Source organism: Amaranthus tricolor, chromosome 10 (genome assembly GCF_026212465.1).
Source record: "Amaranthus tricolor cultivar Red isolate AtriRed21 chromosome 10, ASM2621246v1, whole genome shotgun sequence".
Classification (NCBI taxonomy): Eukaryota; Viridiplantae; Streptophyta; class Magnoliopsida; order Caryophyllales; family Amaranthaceae; genus Amaranthus; species Amaranthus tricolor.
The window spans coordinates 3,443,993-3,463,374 of record NC_080056.1 but is presented as its reverse complement, the minus strand read 5'-3'; the positions used below and the strand labels follow the sequence as shown (position 1 = coordinate 3,463,374).

The 19,382-nt window shown below is 34.3% G+C and overlaps 2 protein-coding genes across 7 annotated transcripts; both read left to right on the top strand.

The window, feature by feature from the left end:
- The first annotated feature begins 156 nt into the window (after window positions 1–156).
- LOC130825995 (uncharacterized) lies at window positions 157–8,325 on the top strand. 4 transcript variants are annotated; one of them, XM_057691464.1, is made up of 14 exons: window positions 157–351; window positions 1,101–1,335; window positions 1,924–2,000; window positions 2,648–2,807; window positions 2,956–2,980; window positions 3,651–3,740; window positions 4,654–4,825; window positions 4,958–5,031; window positions 5,589–5,658; window positions 5,904–5,975; window positions 6,135–6,268; window positions 6,365–6,438; window positions 7,534–7,591; window positions 7,725–7,832. In XM_057691464.1, the coding sequence occupies exons 2-13, from the start codon at window positions 1,101–1,103 to the stop codon at window positions 7,587–7,589; spliced, it is 1,239 nt and encodes a 412-aa protein (XP_057547447.1). In that variant the 5' UTR covers window positions 157–351; the 3' UTR covers window positions 7,590–7,591; window positions 7,725–7,832. The 4 variants fall into 4 exon arrangements, with proteins under 4 accessions (XP_057547447.1, XP_057547444.1, XP_057547443.1 ...); XM_057691461.1 differs by lacking the exon at window positions 7,534–7,591 and having other exon boundaries at window positions 159–351; window positions 1,109–1,335; window positions 7,725–8,325; XM_057691460.1 differs by lacking the exon at window positions 7,534–7,591 and having other exon boundaries at window positions 159–351; window positions 7,725–8,294.
- A 1,971-nt stretch (window positions 8,326–10,296) lies between these two features.
- LOC130825755 (protein PAM71-homolog, chloroplastic) lies at window positions 10,297–19,346 on the top strand. 3 transcript variants are annotated; one of them, XM_057691148.1, is made up of 11 exons: window positions 10,389–10,779; window positions 11,565–11,603; window positions 14,380–14,539; window positions 15,235–15,418; window positions 16,024–16,071; window positions 17,455–17,551; window positions 17,711–17,871; window positions 18,124–18,189; window positions 18,473–18,523; window positions 18,608–18,712; window positions 18,794–19,207. In XM_057691148.1, the coding sequence occupies exons 1-11, from the start codon at window positions 10,635–10,637 to the stop codon at window positions 18,857–18,859; spliced, it is 1,122 nt and encodes a 373-aa protein (XP_057547131.1). In that variant the 5' UTR covers window positions 10,389–10,634; the 3' UTR covers window positions 18,860–19,207. The 3 variants fall into 3 exon arrangements, with proteins under 3 accessions (XP_057547132.1, XP_057547131.1, XP_057547133.1); XM_057691149.1 differs by lacking the exon at window positions 11,565–11,603 and having other exon boundaries at window positions 10,297–10,779; window positions 18,794–19,346; XM_057691150.1 differs by lacking the exons at window positions 10,389–10,779; window positions 11,565–11,603 and adding an exon at window positions 11,671–13,345.
- The last annotated feature ends 36 nt before the right edge of the window (window positions 19,347–19,382 follow it).

Below are 19,382 nucleotides of genomic sequence, written 5' to 3'. Positions count from 1 at the left end.
ATAAAATATTTTTAAAAAGTAAAAATATAATATTTTATTGTACATTAAATTCATACAAGACTAACTTGATAAGAGTATAATTAACACTATTGTCTCAAGTTATATTTCTTTACCGGTCTTTCCCGATAAGTTAAAATATGTGAAAAGTTTGAAGTGTTTCCGAACTTTCCAATTCGTAGGACTACAGTTTCCTTTTCAAAGCATATAAAACACGAGGAAGAATGAAGTTTGTGTTTGACAGCAGAGGAAGAGAGATAGAGAGAGCGCCATGTGAATGGTCTGCTGCTTTACTCTTCTGTTTATACCAAATCCCCCACATTGATCAAGGAACTACACAAGATTTATTCCTATGTATGTTTCCCATTTCACATTCTTACTCTTTTTGATTTGATGAACATGCTAAATTTTGTTCAATTTCTCTATTTTGGGTTCATGTTTTGTCTTATAAGCCATCATTTTATGTATAAATTTGACCCTAAAAACCAACCTCATCAAGAGTTTAAGCCAGTTAATGGGATTTAAGCCAGTTAATGGGATTCGAGTCCATGATTCTTTTGTAATGTTGGTCTCTGATACCAAATTAGACAAAAATTTAAACTGATGGTTATAGGCGTAGAATTAACATTTTGTTTCTCTTGTTTGCTACATGAATTACATACCCATTTGCTGTTTGCTTCACTGAAAATAATATATTATCCAACATGGAACAATGATTGTTATGATTGCATTTCTTTGTTGGGTACTTGTTCTTTTTTCAAATGTTTAGAAATTAGCACATGGGTTTCTTTAAAATTGGAATTTTGGAGATGGGAATTCTTGCATTGCTTTAAATTTATTCAAATTTGTGAGAAATTCTGATGCCAAATTAACGAATTCACTCAAACAAAAGCTTAAGCCGATGGTTGTAGCCGTAGAATAACATTTTGTTTCTCTTGTTTGCTACAAGAACTACATACCCATTTACTGTTTTGCTTCACTGAAGGTAATATATCATCCAATACACGGAACATTGATTGTTATAATTGCATTTCTTTGTTGGGTACTTTTCTTTTTGCAAATTTTTAGAAATTAGCACATAGGTTTCCTGAAATTGGTTATAGATGTGCAGGATGATGAATACTACTGGAATGGGTGAGGAAAAGATAGATATTAGGGTTTCTGAGGCTGTTTATCTGGAAGAATTGTCCAGAACTCGGCATAAGAAGATCGATGTTTCGTTAGAGAGAAGGAAGTCCTTAAGAGCTCGATATTACTATGGAGTTATCTTTCTCATCATCAATTTTGTTGCTTGGCTTGTTCGTGATTACATTCAAAGGGTCATCCCAGGAGAACATTGTAAGCTTGATTACTTTCTTTGTATTTAAGGTTGTCGTTTGGTTGTGGTATTAAACGGTAGGAATCGTTGTAACTTGTAAAAAAACTAAGAAAGAAGAAGGGGGTTGGATATATGCGACCTTACCCTTATTTGATGACAAAACTTACGTAGAGGTCCCTTAGTAGCAAACGTCAGTGCATAAGATTAATATATAATGATCCATTTTACTTTTGTCCATTATAATTCGAAATCAAATAAATATAAATTTTTCAAGTAAAATAATCAACTAATAGCTTGAACTTAAGATATTTTGCCCCAATTAAGTGATCAATTCATCTGGATTAGTGTAACATGATTCGCTAGCTAATTCGCTTTTAGAATTCGCAATTCGCTCAAATTTGTCTAAGAATATCCCAAAATCGACCATAATTCATCTGGATTAGTGTAACATGATTTGCTAGTTAATTCGCTTTTAGAATTCGCAATTCGCTCAAATTTGTCCAAGAATATCCCAAAATCGACCATAATTTACTTTTTTCGATTCGTGATTCGCTAGGAGATTGGCGAATCATGTGATACACTATGCTGATGACTTTTTTTGCATGCAGTTCTTAGGACTTGTGGAATCGGAGGGCATGACTGCATTAATACAATGGGAGTCCTTCGAATCAGCTTTGGGTGCTTTGTATCCATTCTCAAAATGAATATTTGTGTATGAATGTGTTTAGAAATATATGCATTAAGGCATTTTAAGCTTGTCCATTTAGAATTTAACTCTTTTCATGATAGGGTACCCTGAACCATCATTCTTACTCCGATTTCACTGCATTTACGAAGATAACAATTGAAAATTTAATAGAGATAAAACAAAGAGCTACAATAAACACTTTTCAGAGAAAGTTATTTCTTTGTCAATTGTCTACTAACAAATTATATGAACGACAATTTTCATGTTATGAATTTGGATACTCTTGGAAAAGAATAATTTGCAAATTACAGACTTAAAGTTTAGCACTTTTGCGAATTACAACCTCAATGTTTCTTTATGCGAATTACAACCACCAAAGTATCAAAGTTTACAGGTTCAAGCCAAAAACACAGAACTCCGACCACTTAACCTAAAATTCATACCACCAAAATGGTCGGAATTCTGTGTTTTAGCCTGAACCTGTAAACTTTGATACTTTGGTGGCTGTAATTGCCAAAAAATAAACATTGAGGTTGTAATTCACAAAAGTGCTAAACTTTAAGGTTGTAATTCGCAAATTATTCCTCAAAATATAATTATTTTTGGAGCTTAATGTTTTACTTGAAGCCTTAACCTACATATAGATATTTTTCTTTTTGATGTTTCTCGCAACAATGAAAACAAGCAAGCTACAAGAAGTTCGTAATGCCTGGCATTCTGGTTGGTGGCCTGCAAAATGTATTCTTTTAGTTATATCAATGACGTCTCCCTTCTTTTTGCCTTCAGAATACATTCACATTTATGGTAAGTCTAATTATTAAGCTTGTTCCATTTCTGAAATCTTTAACTAGTTGGTTTGTACTTCTGAAAGTTGTAAGTTTATCATTTTCACAAAATAATCGTGATCTGTTTAACTAAAATAAATGACTGTGATTTTTACTGTTTGATGCAGGTGAGTTTGCTCGTATAGGTGCAGGGTAATTAACTAACTCTATGTTAATCTCTTTTTATTTCATAATGCTATACTCTCTTGATCAAGAAACTACAATATAACGTTTTTGATTTTTGATCGAGTTGCCAAAATTTTGTACACAGAAATCCCCACCTGTACTACCCCAAAAAATTATACTAGCCTGCTCATCAAAAATTTTCTTTGGATGGTTTTTGCTCCAATGCCAATGTGGTCTGATGCATCATGCATTATATATCTCAATGTTGTTTAAATGCCTTCAGTTTCAAAATAATTGTTGTGCTTTCTGAAGAAACAATAACAACAACAATGCCAAAGCCTTAATCCCAAAAGATTGAGATCGGCTAAATGAACTAATATATCAGTTCTAATGGTCGTTTGGTTTCATGTCATGATTACCACATTTAGCATCCCTAGCCCTTGAGTAGGCAAACAACTTATAAAATATCTCTTGGAATGTATTGTCTTTCACATACCAATTGCTATAGCTAACAATATTTTTTTTCCTGTTTTGTTCTTAGTACCTCTCGTTGCTAAATGCTTTACGATCAATTTTTCGTTGGGGATTAGGGACTAGGAAAAAACTATAATCTGAAATGAATTGCTTAAGTTACAAAATATTTACTTATGATAAATTCTTATAAAATTTCTATTTTTTTTCTCGGCTGTTTTTGTAGGGTGTTTCTTGCTCTCCAACTAATTAGCGTGATTCAATTTATTGCATGGTGGAATAATTACTGGATGCCTGACGTGAAATGTATGCAAAGGTGTGTTTCTGAAGTATCTTAGGTCACTGGTTTGATAATATAAGAAAATAATAAAATACATTGTACATATGTATAGCTCGAGGATCAAACATCTTTTGCTTGAGAAAATAGTTTGTTTTCGTGAAACGTTTCTATGTTCTGTTTATTAGTTTACAAACGAAGGACAAGATTCTCTGTATTTATTAGCCATGAATAGTACACTTGCATTTTGATATGTGTGAAAATATATCTTGTTTGCTATATGGTTATTGTCGATCATGAATGTGTTTCCTGCAATGTCTGGTACTGTAAATGAGCGAAACAAACTTGCTAATATATGTTAAAATCTTTCATGACGAGTAAAGGCGGATAACTGAAAGATTGAATGTTGTCACAAAAGGTCAATATTTTTTAAAATGAGAAGTCTTCTAATGAATCACCCAGTTTTTACTGTTAACAGACTTGCTAATATATGTTATAACTTCTATTTGTACCGAGAACTGATGGGACTATGTTTTTGTGTATTATGAAATAAAATCTTCCCACGATTTAAAGATTCAATAAAAGATGTTCGCTTAGTATTTATATTTCTAAAGTTTGCATCAACTACTAGCATTGAGGTTGTCATCCCTCTTCTGATCACTATCGACCTAATTTCGATGTTAATTACTTGCAGCTAGAGGTGTTCATTCGGGTCATCGGTTTGATTTCTGGTCGGTTTGAGTCAAATCGGGTTTGGTTTATACGGTCGGGTAAATTTCGGGTCTATTTTGAACACCTCTACTTGCAGTGGATAGTAGAATTAAGATTGCTACTCCATTTTTAACACTATCAAGCAACTTCATGTTAAAAAGATATGTAATTTTCAATTTTAAAAAATGTTACATAAATTTCGAGTATTGTCAACTTGCTGATTCTTTCTTCGTTTGTGCAGCTGCTCTCTCGGGTTATTAATGTCTACAGTTTTCTATGTAGCTTCCGCATGTGGAGTAGTTGTCCTATACATCTTGTACGTCCCAAGATCCTCGTGCACTCTCAACATATTTTTCATCACTTGGACAGCAGTTCTACTTCTCGTAATGATGCTTATTTCTTTGCATTCAAAGGTACATCCATTGAATTACATGTATATAAATGGTTTTTTATTCATTCTTTTTGATTTTTGACATCATTTCTTAAAAATGCTATGAACTAGAAATGCGTCATATATTGACAACATGATTTCATTCTTGGATTAGGTCAATAGAGGACTTTTATCTTCAGGAATCATGGCTTCTTATGTTGTCTTTTTATGTTGGTCTGCTATCCGGAGGTAAAATGCTTAAGGCTAATACTCGTTGGAAGCAATTAATGAATACCTTATGAAAATTGATAAGCAGAAAAAAAAACTTTTCCCACTTTTTTTTTATATTTTAATATGATATTAATACATAGGTGGGTTGACCCAACGGGCCATAAAGTAGAATAGAAAACTATTATATAAACTTTTAAATAGGTCATGTTTAAACGGGCTTTGACCCGCCCCGTTTAAATTTTATATGAAATGTGAAGGATTTAATCTCCAACTCTCTTCCCTTCATCCCATCTTCCTCCCTGTTTGTAATCCAAATTGAGGAAACCTCTTCCCTCCATTTCCTCTCTTCCAAACATAGGAATAATTTGTCTTGTAGTTTCACAGAATGTAAGGTATTTTGTGCGTGATTTGAGTATCTAAAGAGACTCAAACTTTCGAGCTTCACTAGTGACTTTTGAGTCTTGAACTAAGATATTTGCTTGTTCTGTGGCTTCAATCCGCAAAATTCGCGTGATAATACATTGCTCTTTGTATACGATCTAGTATTCTTATGATTTGACACGAATTCATTGCAGTGAGCCTGCTGGTAAAAAGTGCAGTCCGCAGAAGCAATTGAATGGACATCATGATTGGGTCACCGTACTTGTAAGACTCTCCTGGATCCTTTTGCATACCAATTTGCATTGTATGGCCTTATTAGATATAATCGGAATTATAAGCGACCATTTTTTGTTAATATATTATAATTTTTGAAAAATTTGTTCGGCTAGTGCGTTGCAGTTTTGATGAGACAGATAACTTGTGAATCATTTTATTTCGTTGTTCTTCAGAATTGTATAAAATGTTTTCATTTCGACACTTGGTATCTGATGTTAAACTTTCTGTTCTAGAGCTTCCTCATCGGGATTTGTGCAATAGTGATGGCAACCTTCTCGACAGGGATTGATTCCGAGTCATTTCAGGTATTAAGTTTGGTGGCTACGAGCAACCATGAAATTCCATTCATCTTGAACGTGTTCAGTTTATGTGCAATTATGCGAGAGAAAAACAAGCAAAACTATTTGAAGTTCTTGAGTTGTAAGTACTTTCCCGCTAATTTGTCATACGATCTTCTTTTTCAGTTCCGCAAAGATGAAGTTCAAGAAGAGGATGATATTCCGTATAAGTATGGCTTCTTCCATCTCGTGTTTTCCTTGGGAGCCATGTATTTTGCTATGTTGTTCATAAATTGGGATATCAACAGCTCAACTAGAAAGTAAAAACCTTTCCTTTTTTTCCCCTTTTTTTCCTTCTTGAGTTGGTAAACCGTCTATTCTTATCATTGGTTGCATATTTTTCTTGATGTAATTAGATGGAGTATCGATGTTGGTTGGGCAAGTACATGGGTGAAAATTATTAACGAGTGGTTTGCAGCTACCTTATACAGTAAGTTCCATAGACGTCTTCAATCTTTGTTTTGATTTCTATAAATTTGCTCGCTTTGCCCCTTTGAATTTGCCAAACTATGTCCAAAAAGCTCTCGTTTCAATTTCAACAATATAGCAAATTCAAAGGGATAGAGAAATATATCATGAGTTTTTACTTTTTAGTGACCACATTAATTGGACCCGCGAACAAAAAATAGTGACACTAGCTATTTTATAACTCTTAAGGGGCTCCGGACTTTTTTTCACTTTGGTTCAATTCGATCAGTTTAGTTCATTCAGTTCTACGTATCACGTTCACTTACATTTTAATCAATTCAGTCTAGTTCAATACTAGTTTGACTCCGTGCCGATGCACATGTTTTATTAAATTTTTGAAATTAATAAAATATATAATAATATTGTATCGAATTTTTACATGTTCTTGGATAAAACACTAATCAACAACAATGGGTAATCCGACAAAAACTTTTATTTCCCGTAAATAACTAATTTGATTATCAAACTCACTCTAATAACTAATTTTAAAAACACTAATTTCGAAAGTAAGAACTAATTTGAGATGAACACTTTTCCATTCAATTATATTGGTGAAGATTCTCTCCGTTGTTTTGTCGCGGAGTTTAAGAGTGTTGTAGGCAGCAAGCTAACTTTGAACACTTGTCATTCGTCAGGTCTGTTACTTGGACTCGGACACTTTTTTGTGGTTTGTCTAAGTATACAACTTGACCAACTTGAAAATGTTCCTTGTTATTGGTCTAAAAGTTAAGTGTCATGACGTACATTCGGGTGCTCAGTCGGGTTTCGGGTATGATATCTATTTCGGTATAATATCTTGATAATCTGCTTTGATTTTTATATGCGGGCTATTATGGGTCGGGTTGAGTCGAGTTATACTCAATTTCGGTCAATCGGGTCAATTTTAGACAACTCTAATCATGTCCATACTCATACAAATTACAATGAAGAGCCGAGTGAGAGATCTTTAGGCTGTTGGAAAACTTGCCATTAGCTAGAATGCTAGATGACTGTAATAAGGTTCACACTGCAATTTAGCAAGCTGCATTCTGTGCTCTCATAACACCAAAATATGCAGGTCATTCTCGAGCTGAGGGTCTCATGGGCCGCGACCACCTTATCTCTTCGAGTTGAGGGTGTGGTCTTCCGTCATCCAACCCTCCTCGGACGCTAATCATAGCTTCTATGAGTGAGATATACTGGATATGCTGATGATGACTAATGTTTCTAACTGATCGCCCCTTTCTTTCCTTGACTTGTCTATTACAGTGTGGAAGTTAATATCTCCAGTCGTCCGACAAGCCAAGATCATGGATGAAGGAGTCATGCAGCGTGATATCTTCACATCGTCGCCTTAGTTTAAAGCGAGAGTCGATTTTAGTGTTTAGTATACGTAATTAGGCGTATTATTAGCTCGATGGCTTCTGAGATGTAAGTGCATTAAATTTAAGCACTGTGAAGGAACAAAAAAGGAGCAATCAGCACTAGTAGGAGGTCTGTAGATTCTTTGTTCTTAAATCTTAATTCTTTTCTCGGCTGTAATTCACCGGCTTGGAGAGACACTATAATACGTTCGATCCCATTGCACTATGATTAATTCCGTATTACTACTATGAAACAATAAGGATATTAGACTAGTTTCCGTATTACTGATATGAAACGATATAGTCATATGGATGTTAGATTGGTTTATGCATGGCTTTATCCATAGGCATAAATTTGTGGGTAGCTTTCTTACTTCTTAGATCAGTTTCAAATGTAAAAACCATAAAGAACTGAAATTTGTCTTTGTAGTAGACCTGTCAAAATGGTCGGTTTTAGGTTATGTCATTTTTAATCTGATCATATTCAGTAGAGTATGATTCAGTTTTTCAATTTCTCGATTTGAGCAATTTTTGGTTTCGACTCAAAATTTGAATTATCTAAATTACATCAATTTTAAACGCTTCAACAATATAATTGGAGGAACGATATTTAGGAAGAGACTTAAATTAGATTGGAGTCATTTTTAAGGTTGAGATATAATTTCAAAGTGAAAGTCTCGTCATTTTTTAATCGGTAATCGGTGCTCATTATATTTTTAACCACTTTTTGTATTAAATCAATTTATTTGTTAAAGTCTTAAAATTGTTATTGATTTTGTAGGAAAATAAAATGCAGAATAAAATAAAGATGAGAATAAAATAAAGATATTATTTTAGAATATTATGTTTTAGGAAGTTAAGATTTTTTTTAAATATTTAGGATATTAAGATTATTTTGTTTCCTATTATTTAGGTTTAAGTTAATATTTTGTTTCCTTATTTTAGTCCTAGTCTCTTGTATAAATAGAGTTGTTATCTCTCATTATTAATCAATACAAACTAAGTATTCAAAACCCAAATAAGTCTTATTTTCGCATTATAATTTGGTATCAGAGCTGTAAGGTTTTTCTGGACGGAAAAACTTTATCAGTATTTTATCATTGATCATAATCGATCAAAATCGATCCAAACAAAACCGAATCAACACAAAACCAATCAAACCAAACCAATAAAAAAAATCAGATGGAAAACATGATGTTTTCATTCGTAGAGGTTGAGCAAATTATACTCCTTTTACAACAAAGAAACCAAAAAATCGATACAAACTGAAAAATCAATAAAAAACCAAAGGTATCCGAAAACTTTAATGGAAAAAATTACACCAAGTGGTGTAAAGAAATGGAAATTGAACTTGGTGATCGGGAAATGCTTAATCATATCACTGCCATTCCCCCAACGACCATAACTCCACAATGGAAACAATATGATAGCAGGGTTATGTCATGGATTCTCGCATGTATTAACTCCGACATTATCGACCTCGTTATTTCATTCACTACTACTGCCCATGAATTATGGACTTGGATTCGTACTCTATACAGGCCAATTTCGCTACCTCTTGTGAATGAACCCATCCAACGTGATGTCGCGAAGGGGAGAAATATAAGAGACACCGAAGGCAAGATAAACTTGAGCATTTTTGGAATAGCTCCGGCAACCACAATTGTAGTGGCCACCGAAGCTTACAATGGTAGTCCATTTAAAATAGTGGAGGAAAGCGAGATAAAAGGAAACATGTAATAAAGAAGTTGAGAAGGTAGCAGGTAACAAAGAAATTAAAACAACCAAGAAAAAAGAGAAAAAGGAGACAGGAAAGAAAATTAGTGTATATGAAAAATACTTTCTGTATAACCCTTTTTCCACTAACCTTACCCAAATCCCTATCCAAACCGTTCATTAAATTCTTACCCGTATCAGTTTTCTAACCTTCACCCAAATAATAAAATAAACCAACTCAATTTATTTCTTTACCTTATATCTAAATCCGAAAAGTCGAAAATCAATTATGAAAATTTTGCAGAAAAGATTATCAAAATTTTCTTGTTAAAAAAAAAGATCAACTAGCGGATTTTCTGTTAAAGGCAATTGGATTCGAAGACTTGAAAATTATTGTGCAAGTTCGGTTCGGTGATCCGAGACCTAACTTGAGGGGGAGTGTAAGAAAATAGAATGCAGAATTAAATAAATAAAATAAAGATATTATTTTAGAATATTATGTTTTAGGAAGTTAAGATTTTTTAATATTTAGTATATTAAGATTATTTTGTTTCTTATTATTTAGGTTTAGATTAATATTTTGTTTCTTTATTTTAATCCTAGTCTCTTATATAAATAGATGTGTTATCTCTCATTGTTAATCAATACAAATTAAATATTCAAGGATTGTATTATTTATTTTTGAAAAAATTATGATATGTGGATCGACCCGACTCCAAACTAACATAACTCGAAACCGACTATGACTAAAATCAAAATCCAACCAAAATGCGTGTGATGGACCGTTTTGAGAAATGTAACTGCAACCAATTAAGTTCTTTATATCTTATATATACACGTGGCAAGCACATACGCATCCCTCTTCACAATACTCAATCCCAAACTGGAAAGAGGAAGTGTGACGGACTCACTCCATCAAATCTTCATCATCATCAATTCATCATCATCATCAAATTTATCATTATCCAATCCCTACTTTGATCATAATTTGACTCACAACCCTAAACCTAATTTCGTTAAAGTGTCTATTACTCATTATGAACAATTAATTCTTGAACCAACTATTTCGAAAAGCAGGAAATACTGAAGCAATTCAAAGATGGTAGTTAAGCACCAATTTGTGGGTAAAACTCCTCAAATTCCTCAAAATTTTGTCAATAGTGGGAGATTACTTCCACTGTTAGCAGTCCCAAGCTCTATTCGGTCATATCCAATTATACCCAGATGCGATTATTCTCTTTCATGTAATTTTCTTAAATCTCTTTGAGTTAATATACTTATTTCATTTGAATTTGATGGTTTTAAATTATTTGTGGGAACTTTTTGAATTAGTCTTGATATTGTTATTGTGAGAATTGGGTTTCTTAGTATTATTGAACCCCTTCCCTTTTTTTCCGTTGTTGCAAGGAAAATAAGTCTTACCAAAAAAGTGTAATTGATGATTGAATAGGGGTTCTGATGTGTTGGGTTGGTGAATAATGTATCACCTTAAACTATAAAATTAGGTGAAGCTGTTGCCATTAAGTGGTTTCCAAATGGGGAGTTTGAGGGTTGGATGTACTCAATTTGGTTCCTTTGGATCAACCCTTGATGGCAAACATCGTCATTTAACCATAGTTCACCGTAATCTGAAACCAAATAACTATAGATCTTTGCCCCTATTGAAATGAAGGCACATTAGGTGAAGCTGTTGAAGAAAATTAGTTAGTTGACTAGTTGATTGTACATAACAATACTCTTCTGGATGGAGTTGGTTTATTTTTTTCATCTCATGTAATCTGGCAAAGAAAACTATATCTGGCAAATTGAACTTTTTGTAGGATATTACTTTTAGGCTTTTTAAAAGGTTGGTTGAATAAAAAGTAGAGCTTTTTATGATTTGGATCTTTTGGACACTTGGGATAAAACAAGTTGTAGATGCCAGAATTCGTGCCCTAGACCATTGTTAGTTATCTTTGTTTGTTTTTTTGTGCCTTTATGATTGATATTTTTTTTTTGGTTTGTCTTTGTACTTGTCTTGCCTATGCAGTTATGCTGTTCCGGAGCCTCCTGGCCTCCTATGATAAGGGTATGGTGTGCCGTATTCTGAGCATAAGTTATATACGGGATAGACTTAGTATGATGATGTTGAGACACTAATCAATCAAATGAGACACTAATCAATCAATGTGCTAGAAAAAAAGAATTCTTTCGATATAAAGATTGGTGTTTGTCAAAATGCATTGGTTACTATTTACTTGATATGGATGTTCATTCTCGTTGAAGCATCTTTGCTGCTGTTTATATTAGCACCCCTTTTTGTTCATTCTTGGTCACAAATTTGAGACATTTTTCGTTGATAAGACCGAATTTATGAATTAGGTATTAGGTTCTTTAAAACATCTCCCTAATGATTGGTAATTCTTACTGCAAAGCTCTCAGACTAGGGCTGGCACTCAATAGAGTTTCCAATTGGAGATGTACACTCATTTCTTTAGACCTAGTCACTTTCTTCCTTATCGAAGTTTCTTCCCAGGTCTTTCCAAAATAGAGAAACACCTGTCTTTATATACGTATACAGTACATTGTACTTTGCCTCAGCTTATAATGAGTAACAAAACTCTGTTTCAGCAATTTCTCATCGTACTGTTGATTCTTATGTGACCAGACCTAGTACGAGTGGTTGTATATGCAACCATGATAAAATTTTAGTGAAGGAGCAATCAAAAAATTCTCAATAATGAGGGAGAAGTGACATGGCGATTTGGTGCATGTTGTTCGCGGATGACATCATATTAGTGGCTGAAACTATCAATGGTGTCAATACTAAAATTGAGATGCGGTGGCGGGAGTTTATGTTAGGGTTGAGCTAAGTCAGAGTAAATTAAAGTATATGAAATCTTTTTTTAACACGAATGATCTAAGTTAATGTGTTGATACATAGGACGGTTTCAAGTGCCTAAAATCCATTTTCCTCTATAGCAGAATCATTCAAAAGATTTCACTCATAGGATTAGGTGAGAGCGGAGGTGAGACTGGAATATTGTGCGATCAAAATATTCCAATAAGTTATGGGGAATTTTTTGCTGGAGTGCTTTCTAACACTACTACATGGGTTGGGTCAAAATGCAAGGTTTTGCAGAACTTAGATGCATATATGCATATGCTATGGTGGACTATTGGATATACTCTATAGAATAAAATTCGAAATGAAGATATATGTAAGTATTTTAGAGTCGTAATTATTGAAGACAAGAGTAGAGAAAAGTGTTTTCAGTTTAGCCATGTGCAAAGAAGACATAAAGTGCACACGTTACAAGAGCTAGAGTAGTGGAAGGTTAGAGCTTTGCGGGGTTTAGAATAGAAATAGGCAGGTCAAAGATATGGAGTCAAGAATGACTTGAAGAATTGAGTTCTTGATATGACAACATATACGGATAATTCGAGGAGGAGAATATGTGTGGATGATCATTGGATCTGATTTTCTTAGTTGTTAAATTGGTGCGAGGATGAACAAAGTATAAGCATTATTACCGTCGATCTCTCATGTTGAATTGTTTTGGCTCATGTAGTCTCCTATAATTTGAGATTAAGGTTTTGCCATTGTTATTGTTGATCAAGAAACATCAAAGGGAAATATAAGTAAAATAACATCTTTATTGTCTAAAATGAACCTCATGAGAGGTTGTTTTCAATGGCTCTTCTTTTAAGACCAAATGAACTCTACTGGCATGAAATTTCAAGAAATTACCAGTTGTTTACTCCTAAAAGACCCGCCAGATACTCGGTCTTTGGCAATTATCAATGAAGTTACTGTGGATACCTTAGCAGGTTAGTAGGCTTCTCTGCTAAATTGGGTTATTTTGTCAAATCAATTGGATTCTTTGAACTAATTAACACTTAGAAGTTGATTTATCGATTCTAATTTCTAATTTTCTTATGCTATGTTTGGGAATGATGATTTCAATTGCAAAATCTTGTATTGGATCAAATTTAGTGTTTGGCAAATAAAAAAACTTCAAATTTGGATTTGAGTCAACTTCATCTTTGTTTTCAAAGTAGTTAAAGTTAAGAATTTGAGAATGACTCGCCAAACCTTGTCATTCTCAAATTTCTCATTTATGATTCCATAATAACATTAAGATTTTGAAATGAAATACCTGTTCCCAAACACAACCTTAATTGGAAAGGAAGAGGGTAAATTCTGTGGTATCGTTTGTGATATTTTGGGAATATTTTTTGTAAATGCTTCAGGAATTCCCACAGAGCTGAGGCATTTAAGAACATTTGTGATTCCTAATGCCTAAAAACACTATACAGTTGAACCTGGCTTACATTTTTATCATGTGATCATGGAACCAATATATGCTGTTCATTTTTTGGCTCATTTATTTCGATACTTTCTTGTTTATGTCTGTTGCCAAAATCATGTAGAAATTAATGATTTTACTTGTAAGCAACTTTGGTGAATGTTTAATCTCTTTAAACTATTAAAATGATAAAAACAGAATCCATGCTTGGACGATGACCTATTCAGAGACTTAGCTTGTATGTTTTTTTCCCTTGATCCTCATTGTTGGTGACTTGGTGTCGTAATATAGTTGTAATTTTGTCTCTATTGTCTGAAAGTTTTGTTTCTTCCTACTGTGAAATGTTGAGATTATTGTTTATCCTTACTTTTACTTGTGTTCTCGGTAGTGCACCTTTGATTTTTGGCTGAGTTTCATATGTGACATTTATCATCCTCTGAGAAACCCCTGTTGCTATTGACATTCTTTCCACAAAATTACTTCCTGGATTTTGATTTTTTCCATCAAATAACTAAAATTCAGTTACATGACGATGAATCTTACTAATTTTTGTAGTAAGACAAAATGATGCAAGGAAGTGCAAATTAGTCTCAAGACCTGTCCGAACCTGGGCTTCAAATGTTGGTGTTGGATCAAGCAATTATGATGGAAGAGAGGAGCTTAATAATGAAAATATATTTTCAAGTGGCTCGTCCAGTAATGATTCCTCCCAAATGTGAGCAGAACTTTAAAATGTTGTAATCGAGGCTTCTAGTATGTTGTACTTAATCTGTTTATCATAAACATGTGTTACTTTGTTTCAACATTCTAGCTAGTCATGAGTTGCATAAATGTCATTTTATACTTCTACTATGTGATTGTCTCATGTGTTTCCGTGCTTTTTATTTTTTTAGCTGTAATAATAGTTTTGATACTTGGATATTACTTGTTATCCATGTCCAAGAAACATGTGTTGTGACCCCGAACACATATATTATGATATTCCTACGAACACTAGTTCTTTATTGAGGCCGTTTCACCATGAGACGACTTCAATTAGGTCAGCCAAACTATTTAAAAAAACTGCTTCCTGTATAAGTGTGAATTTGGATTTCATTGATTTTTTAGCAATGGGCTTTTTGTATGGACTTGTCTCACAGTGATACGGTCTCATACAAGCCTTCCTTATTTACGAAAAGACCCCTTTGCATATGTCATGATTTTTTTTTGCTTTGAATATTGCATTTGTATCTTATTTCAAGATGTATTGCGTTCTTGTATGCAAAAGGCTACTGCAACTCCACGAAACTAAATTTGAAAGATCGTAGTGGATCTATTTTTCTCCCTTCTACTCATTTTCCTATTGATAGTTATTGTCATAATCAGTATTTGCATGATATTGACTCATTTTGAATTTCAATTCTTTGACAGTGAGAAGCGTCCTAATCGAATTCCTTATCCTCTCTCTATAGCCATGGTATTACTTGGGTGTTCTATAGTATTTTCCCTTATTATGTTTGTGAAAGGAGGACCTTCAACAATCTTGGCGGCAATTGCAAAGACTGGATTCACTGCTGCATTTGCGTTAATATTTGTTTCAGAAATTGGGGACAAGGTATAAATTATGTACTAAACTCTTATATGTTCATTTTAAGAAGTATATATTGATCTCTGGGCTACCATGTTGTTTGAATCACATTTGAGTCTAAAAATTTAACTCCATTTGGATAATTATTTCTTTACTCTATGAGTATATTTTGCTCCTTACCAATAACTTGAAAATTTGTTCTACCATCCTCAAATTAAAGAGCAAATGAACCTATGTTCCAATTGCAGTATCCTTGTTTTTTGGGTTTCGTTTTTGTTTTGTAAGGGGAATGGTAGACGGGAGGTGGGCCCAAGGGGATGGAAGCGCAACCTTGTACCATATCTTTGATATGGAAGCCGATATGACCTAGGTTCCAGGAAAGCTGGCTTCTTTAGACAGAATTGTGTGATCAAGACATTTTTGGATTTTGACTGTTGTACCATCAATTTTTGGTACTATGTCCCACAATAAGGCCTATGTTCAAACTTCAAATTAAGTCGCTCTTTTAATCTTTATTACATTTATGAGAAAAATTGGGTTTATTTTCATTTTGATATATGACTTTGATTGCTTTCGACAAATCATTTTGCAACTGTGATGATTGACTAAGTTGTGTTCTGTGCCTGGACCAGACATTTTTTATTGCTGCTCTCCTGGCCATGCAATTCGATAAAGGACTGGTATGCTCCTTTCCCTCTCCTGTGCGATATCTGTTTTCATTCTTGTGTTTGTTGGATTCTTAAAAAAATCGGCCCTCGTGTAATGTCATCATATGGTCTAATGGTTCTCCGTATTTTGATTAATGTATGGGCAGTATGGCTTTTGAACCAAAAATCTCTGAAAAGCTCATCTTGGGCCAGAGCATCTAATGCTTTATATATATTGATACATAATCGTGACTCAGTAGATGACATTCCAACTTAATATAGAATAATAATCTCAAAATCTGCAACCTGTGCACCGAGGTAATTTATTTAGACTTGTGTAGAACTGCACTGTATTTTAGAATTGCCCCCTGCTTCCTCTAGGTATGTTCGGCATTATCTCGACATGGCTTTTAATGTGTTCACAATATTTTATGATTTCGACCGCTATTTAGGCGTTATGATAACCGCATCACTCTCGTTACCACACCACCGTTATAACTGTTACCGCATTTTTACACTATGATTCCTGTGCTTTTTTTTGAGATAATGATTCCTGTGCTTTGTTACTGCTTACGAACATTCAGAAATCATACAGGGATGATAATTGTTACTGTAACAGAAAGATGCTTCTCAGGTAACATCTAGAGCACTTTGGAGGGTCCACCGTTGTCATTTTGAGTTAGATTAATTGTGGAGGATCTTGGGAGTAATTTTCCAAGAAATTATTGGCTTTCACGCCCCAAGAAAAGATCATTTAATCAGCTAAATGTTGCAAAAAGTAATAATAATATTTCATAATAGACTCCTTGTTTGAAAGTTCTGAGCCAGTGTGTCATAGATTTATTATTATTTTATTCTAATTGCTAAAGTATATAATAGCTAAAAATACAATGTAATTTTTTTCGTTAAAATTTTATTATTATATTGGGTCAAAGACTGCATTTCAAGTCATACATTTGCAATATAAAACACAAAAATAACCAAAATTAAATCACATAAAATTGACAAAAATTCACCAAATTTTAGAAAAACAGGTTGGGTCCGTCGGGTCTTGGTCACGGTATTTCATTGTTGCTTCCGGCTGTTTCTTTTGTTTTCCAAGCTTTGAATGTACTCTTATTCAGTTATACTTGCTGTAAGATCCTTAAACGCTCCAGCTGACTTGGTGCTAAATCTTTGACCCCATACTTATGTCCATCATTCCATAAAGTGCCAAATATTGATACTTTTCAACATCCAAAAAAAAAAATTTACACTCACCAATGGATATTTCTTCTGGTTCCCTCAATAAATCTTGAGAAAAGAAAATCTCCGAGCGTATTAGCTGTGATGGAAATTTTTTGTGTGGCATGTCCTTCAGTTGGTGGAAATCCAATATCATAAGTCACAACTTACTATCCATGTTTCATGAATCAGGTGTTGTTGGGATCAATGGGTGCCCTTGGGCTGATGACGATCCTCTCTGTCATTATTGGACGGATATTTCAGTCAGTACCTGCTCAATTTCAGACAAGTAAGTGGACACAAACTCACTATCAATGAGGAATGTCTACAATTGTTTTATGTAGTGAAAAATGGGTCAGTGAGAAACTGACATTTGACTCTTCAAATATCTATTATTTGATTTTTCAGTTGGGATAGTTATGCTAATTCTAAACGGATTTCTTCACAGCCCTCCCTATTGGAGAATATGCAGCAGTAACTCTATTGCTATTCTTTGGCTTGAAGGCAATAAAGGATGCATGGGACCTACCATCAGATGATAAGGACGAAAGTACGGATGGCTCCGAACTCGGTGAATTTACTGAGGCGGAGGAGCTTGTGAAGGAGAAGGTCAAACACATTATGTTTACCCGAATATTTTCGTCTGCTTCGATTTCCATGCCTCAAAGCATTACTTTACACTTATTTTGAGTGCCTATCTTGACTTAACCCGTAAGGCGTAGGCACTCAAAATCTCTCATAAGCACCATCTTCGACTATTTCCAATCAAACATCCATCTTTTACTTCAACGTTCTTTCAGCTATTTTGTTTGGTTGGGTGCAGTGAATTAGTTGCTAATTGCCTGTGTTTTGCACGTACAGGTTTCGAAACGGTTGTCAAGTCCTCTTGAAATTCTGTGGAAGTCATTCAGCCTTGTGTTCTTTGCAGTGAGCATTTTAGATTTTTAATTTCACATGTATGCTTGAATTAGAGGTGTTCAAAACTTACCCGATAACCCAATATTTACCTGACCCTGTAACCGAATTCCACTTCAAAATGAGTTTAAAATTATGTAAAAATCAATATGGACACAAGCCTCGATTTTAAACCGACCCGAAACATGTGACCTGAAATCAACCCGATGACCCGAATGAACACCTCTAGCTTGAATCATCTCAATTTTTCGAAGCATGCCTGACCTTTTCCGCCTTTTATTTTCTTTATCTAAAGGAATGGGGTGATCGCTCGATGCTTGCCACCATTGCCCTTGGTGCTGCACAGGTATAAATCGTACGACTACCATTCATGAATTTACTAGAATGCACTGATGATCTTAACCATGATACATTATTTGTCGACTTTCAGTCACCATGGGGCGTGGCAAGTGGAGCCATTATGGGACACCTAGTTGCCACATCCATTGCAGTTCTTGGAGGAGCATTTCTTGCCAAGTACATTTCTGAAAAGCTGGTAAGTCTACGCCCTTTCAGCTGGTAATTTGTACAACTATTGTTTTTGATGGCTTAATGAGATCGCTCTATTTCATCGTAGGTTGGCTACTTGGGAGGGGTTTTGTTTCTTCTTTTTGCCGTAGCTACATTCTTCGGATTCTTTTAGTTCTGTTTGATAAAAGAGATTGGAGGCAGTAGGAGCTTTCAACTGAAAAATTCTCGATAATATTCACTCCTCATTGGAGAAGTTTCAAAATATCTCGTCTAGATCAGGAATTCCTTTCTCCCAACACAGTAGTTGGATTTTACGAGCACACAGATTGAAAATGTTCGCGCAAGTTATAAGTGCCATTTTGGATAGGAAGTATTGCAGTATTTAATAACCAAGTAACTGTAAACTTCGTATAGCATGCACCTATGGCTCACGAAACAGGGAATTGTATACCGCCCTCTCTATAGGTACCGATGTATTACATGCAAACAGATAAGACATATACTACAATGTATTCGAGTGTCGATTTGTATACTGTAGTTAAGTTTTCATTTTTTGCGCATCCTCATTTTAATGATTGTTCCACCGGTGGTGCTGTGGGAATGTACAAAGATCTCTACTAAGTAAGGATCACTAATCATCTTTTGTTCTCTTTTGTTTATGGGATTGTGTAAATTTATCAAGCCAAAGCACACCC

What these genes read in the sequence shown, in the direction of transcription:
- LOC130825995 (XM_057691460.1), top strand. Translation starts at nt 1,101, where the DNA reads ATGTGCAGGATGATGAATACTACTGGAATGGGTGAGGAAAAGATAGAT. An exon ending in TTTGCTCGTATAGGTGCAGG is followed by an intron (nt 2,981 to 3,650) that starts GTAATTAACTAA and finishes CTGTTTTTGTAG; the next exon opens with GGTGTTTCTTGCTCTCCAAC. An exon ending in TTGATTCCGAGTCATTTCAG is followed by an intron (nt 5,976 to 6,134) that starts GTATTAAGTTTG and finishes CTTCTTTTTCAG; the next exon opens with TTCCGCAAAGATGAAGTTCA.
- LOC130825755 (XM_057691148.1), top strand. Translation starts at nt 10,635, where the DNA reads ATGGTAGTTAAGCACCAATTTGTGGGTAAAACTCCTCAAATTCCTCAA. An exon ending in AGTAATGATTCCTCCCAAAT is followed by an intron (nt 14,540 to 15,234) that starts GTGAGCAGAACT and finishes ATTCTTTGACAG; the next exon opens with TGAGAAGCGTCCTAATCGAA. An exon ending in TCAGCCTTGTGTTCTTTGCA is followed by an intron (nt 18,190 to 18,472) that starts GTGAGCATTTTA and finishes CTTTATCTAAAG; the next exon opens with GAATGGGGTGATCGCTCGAT.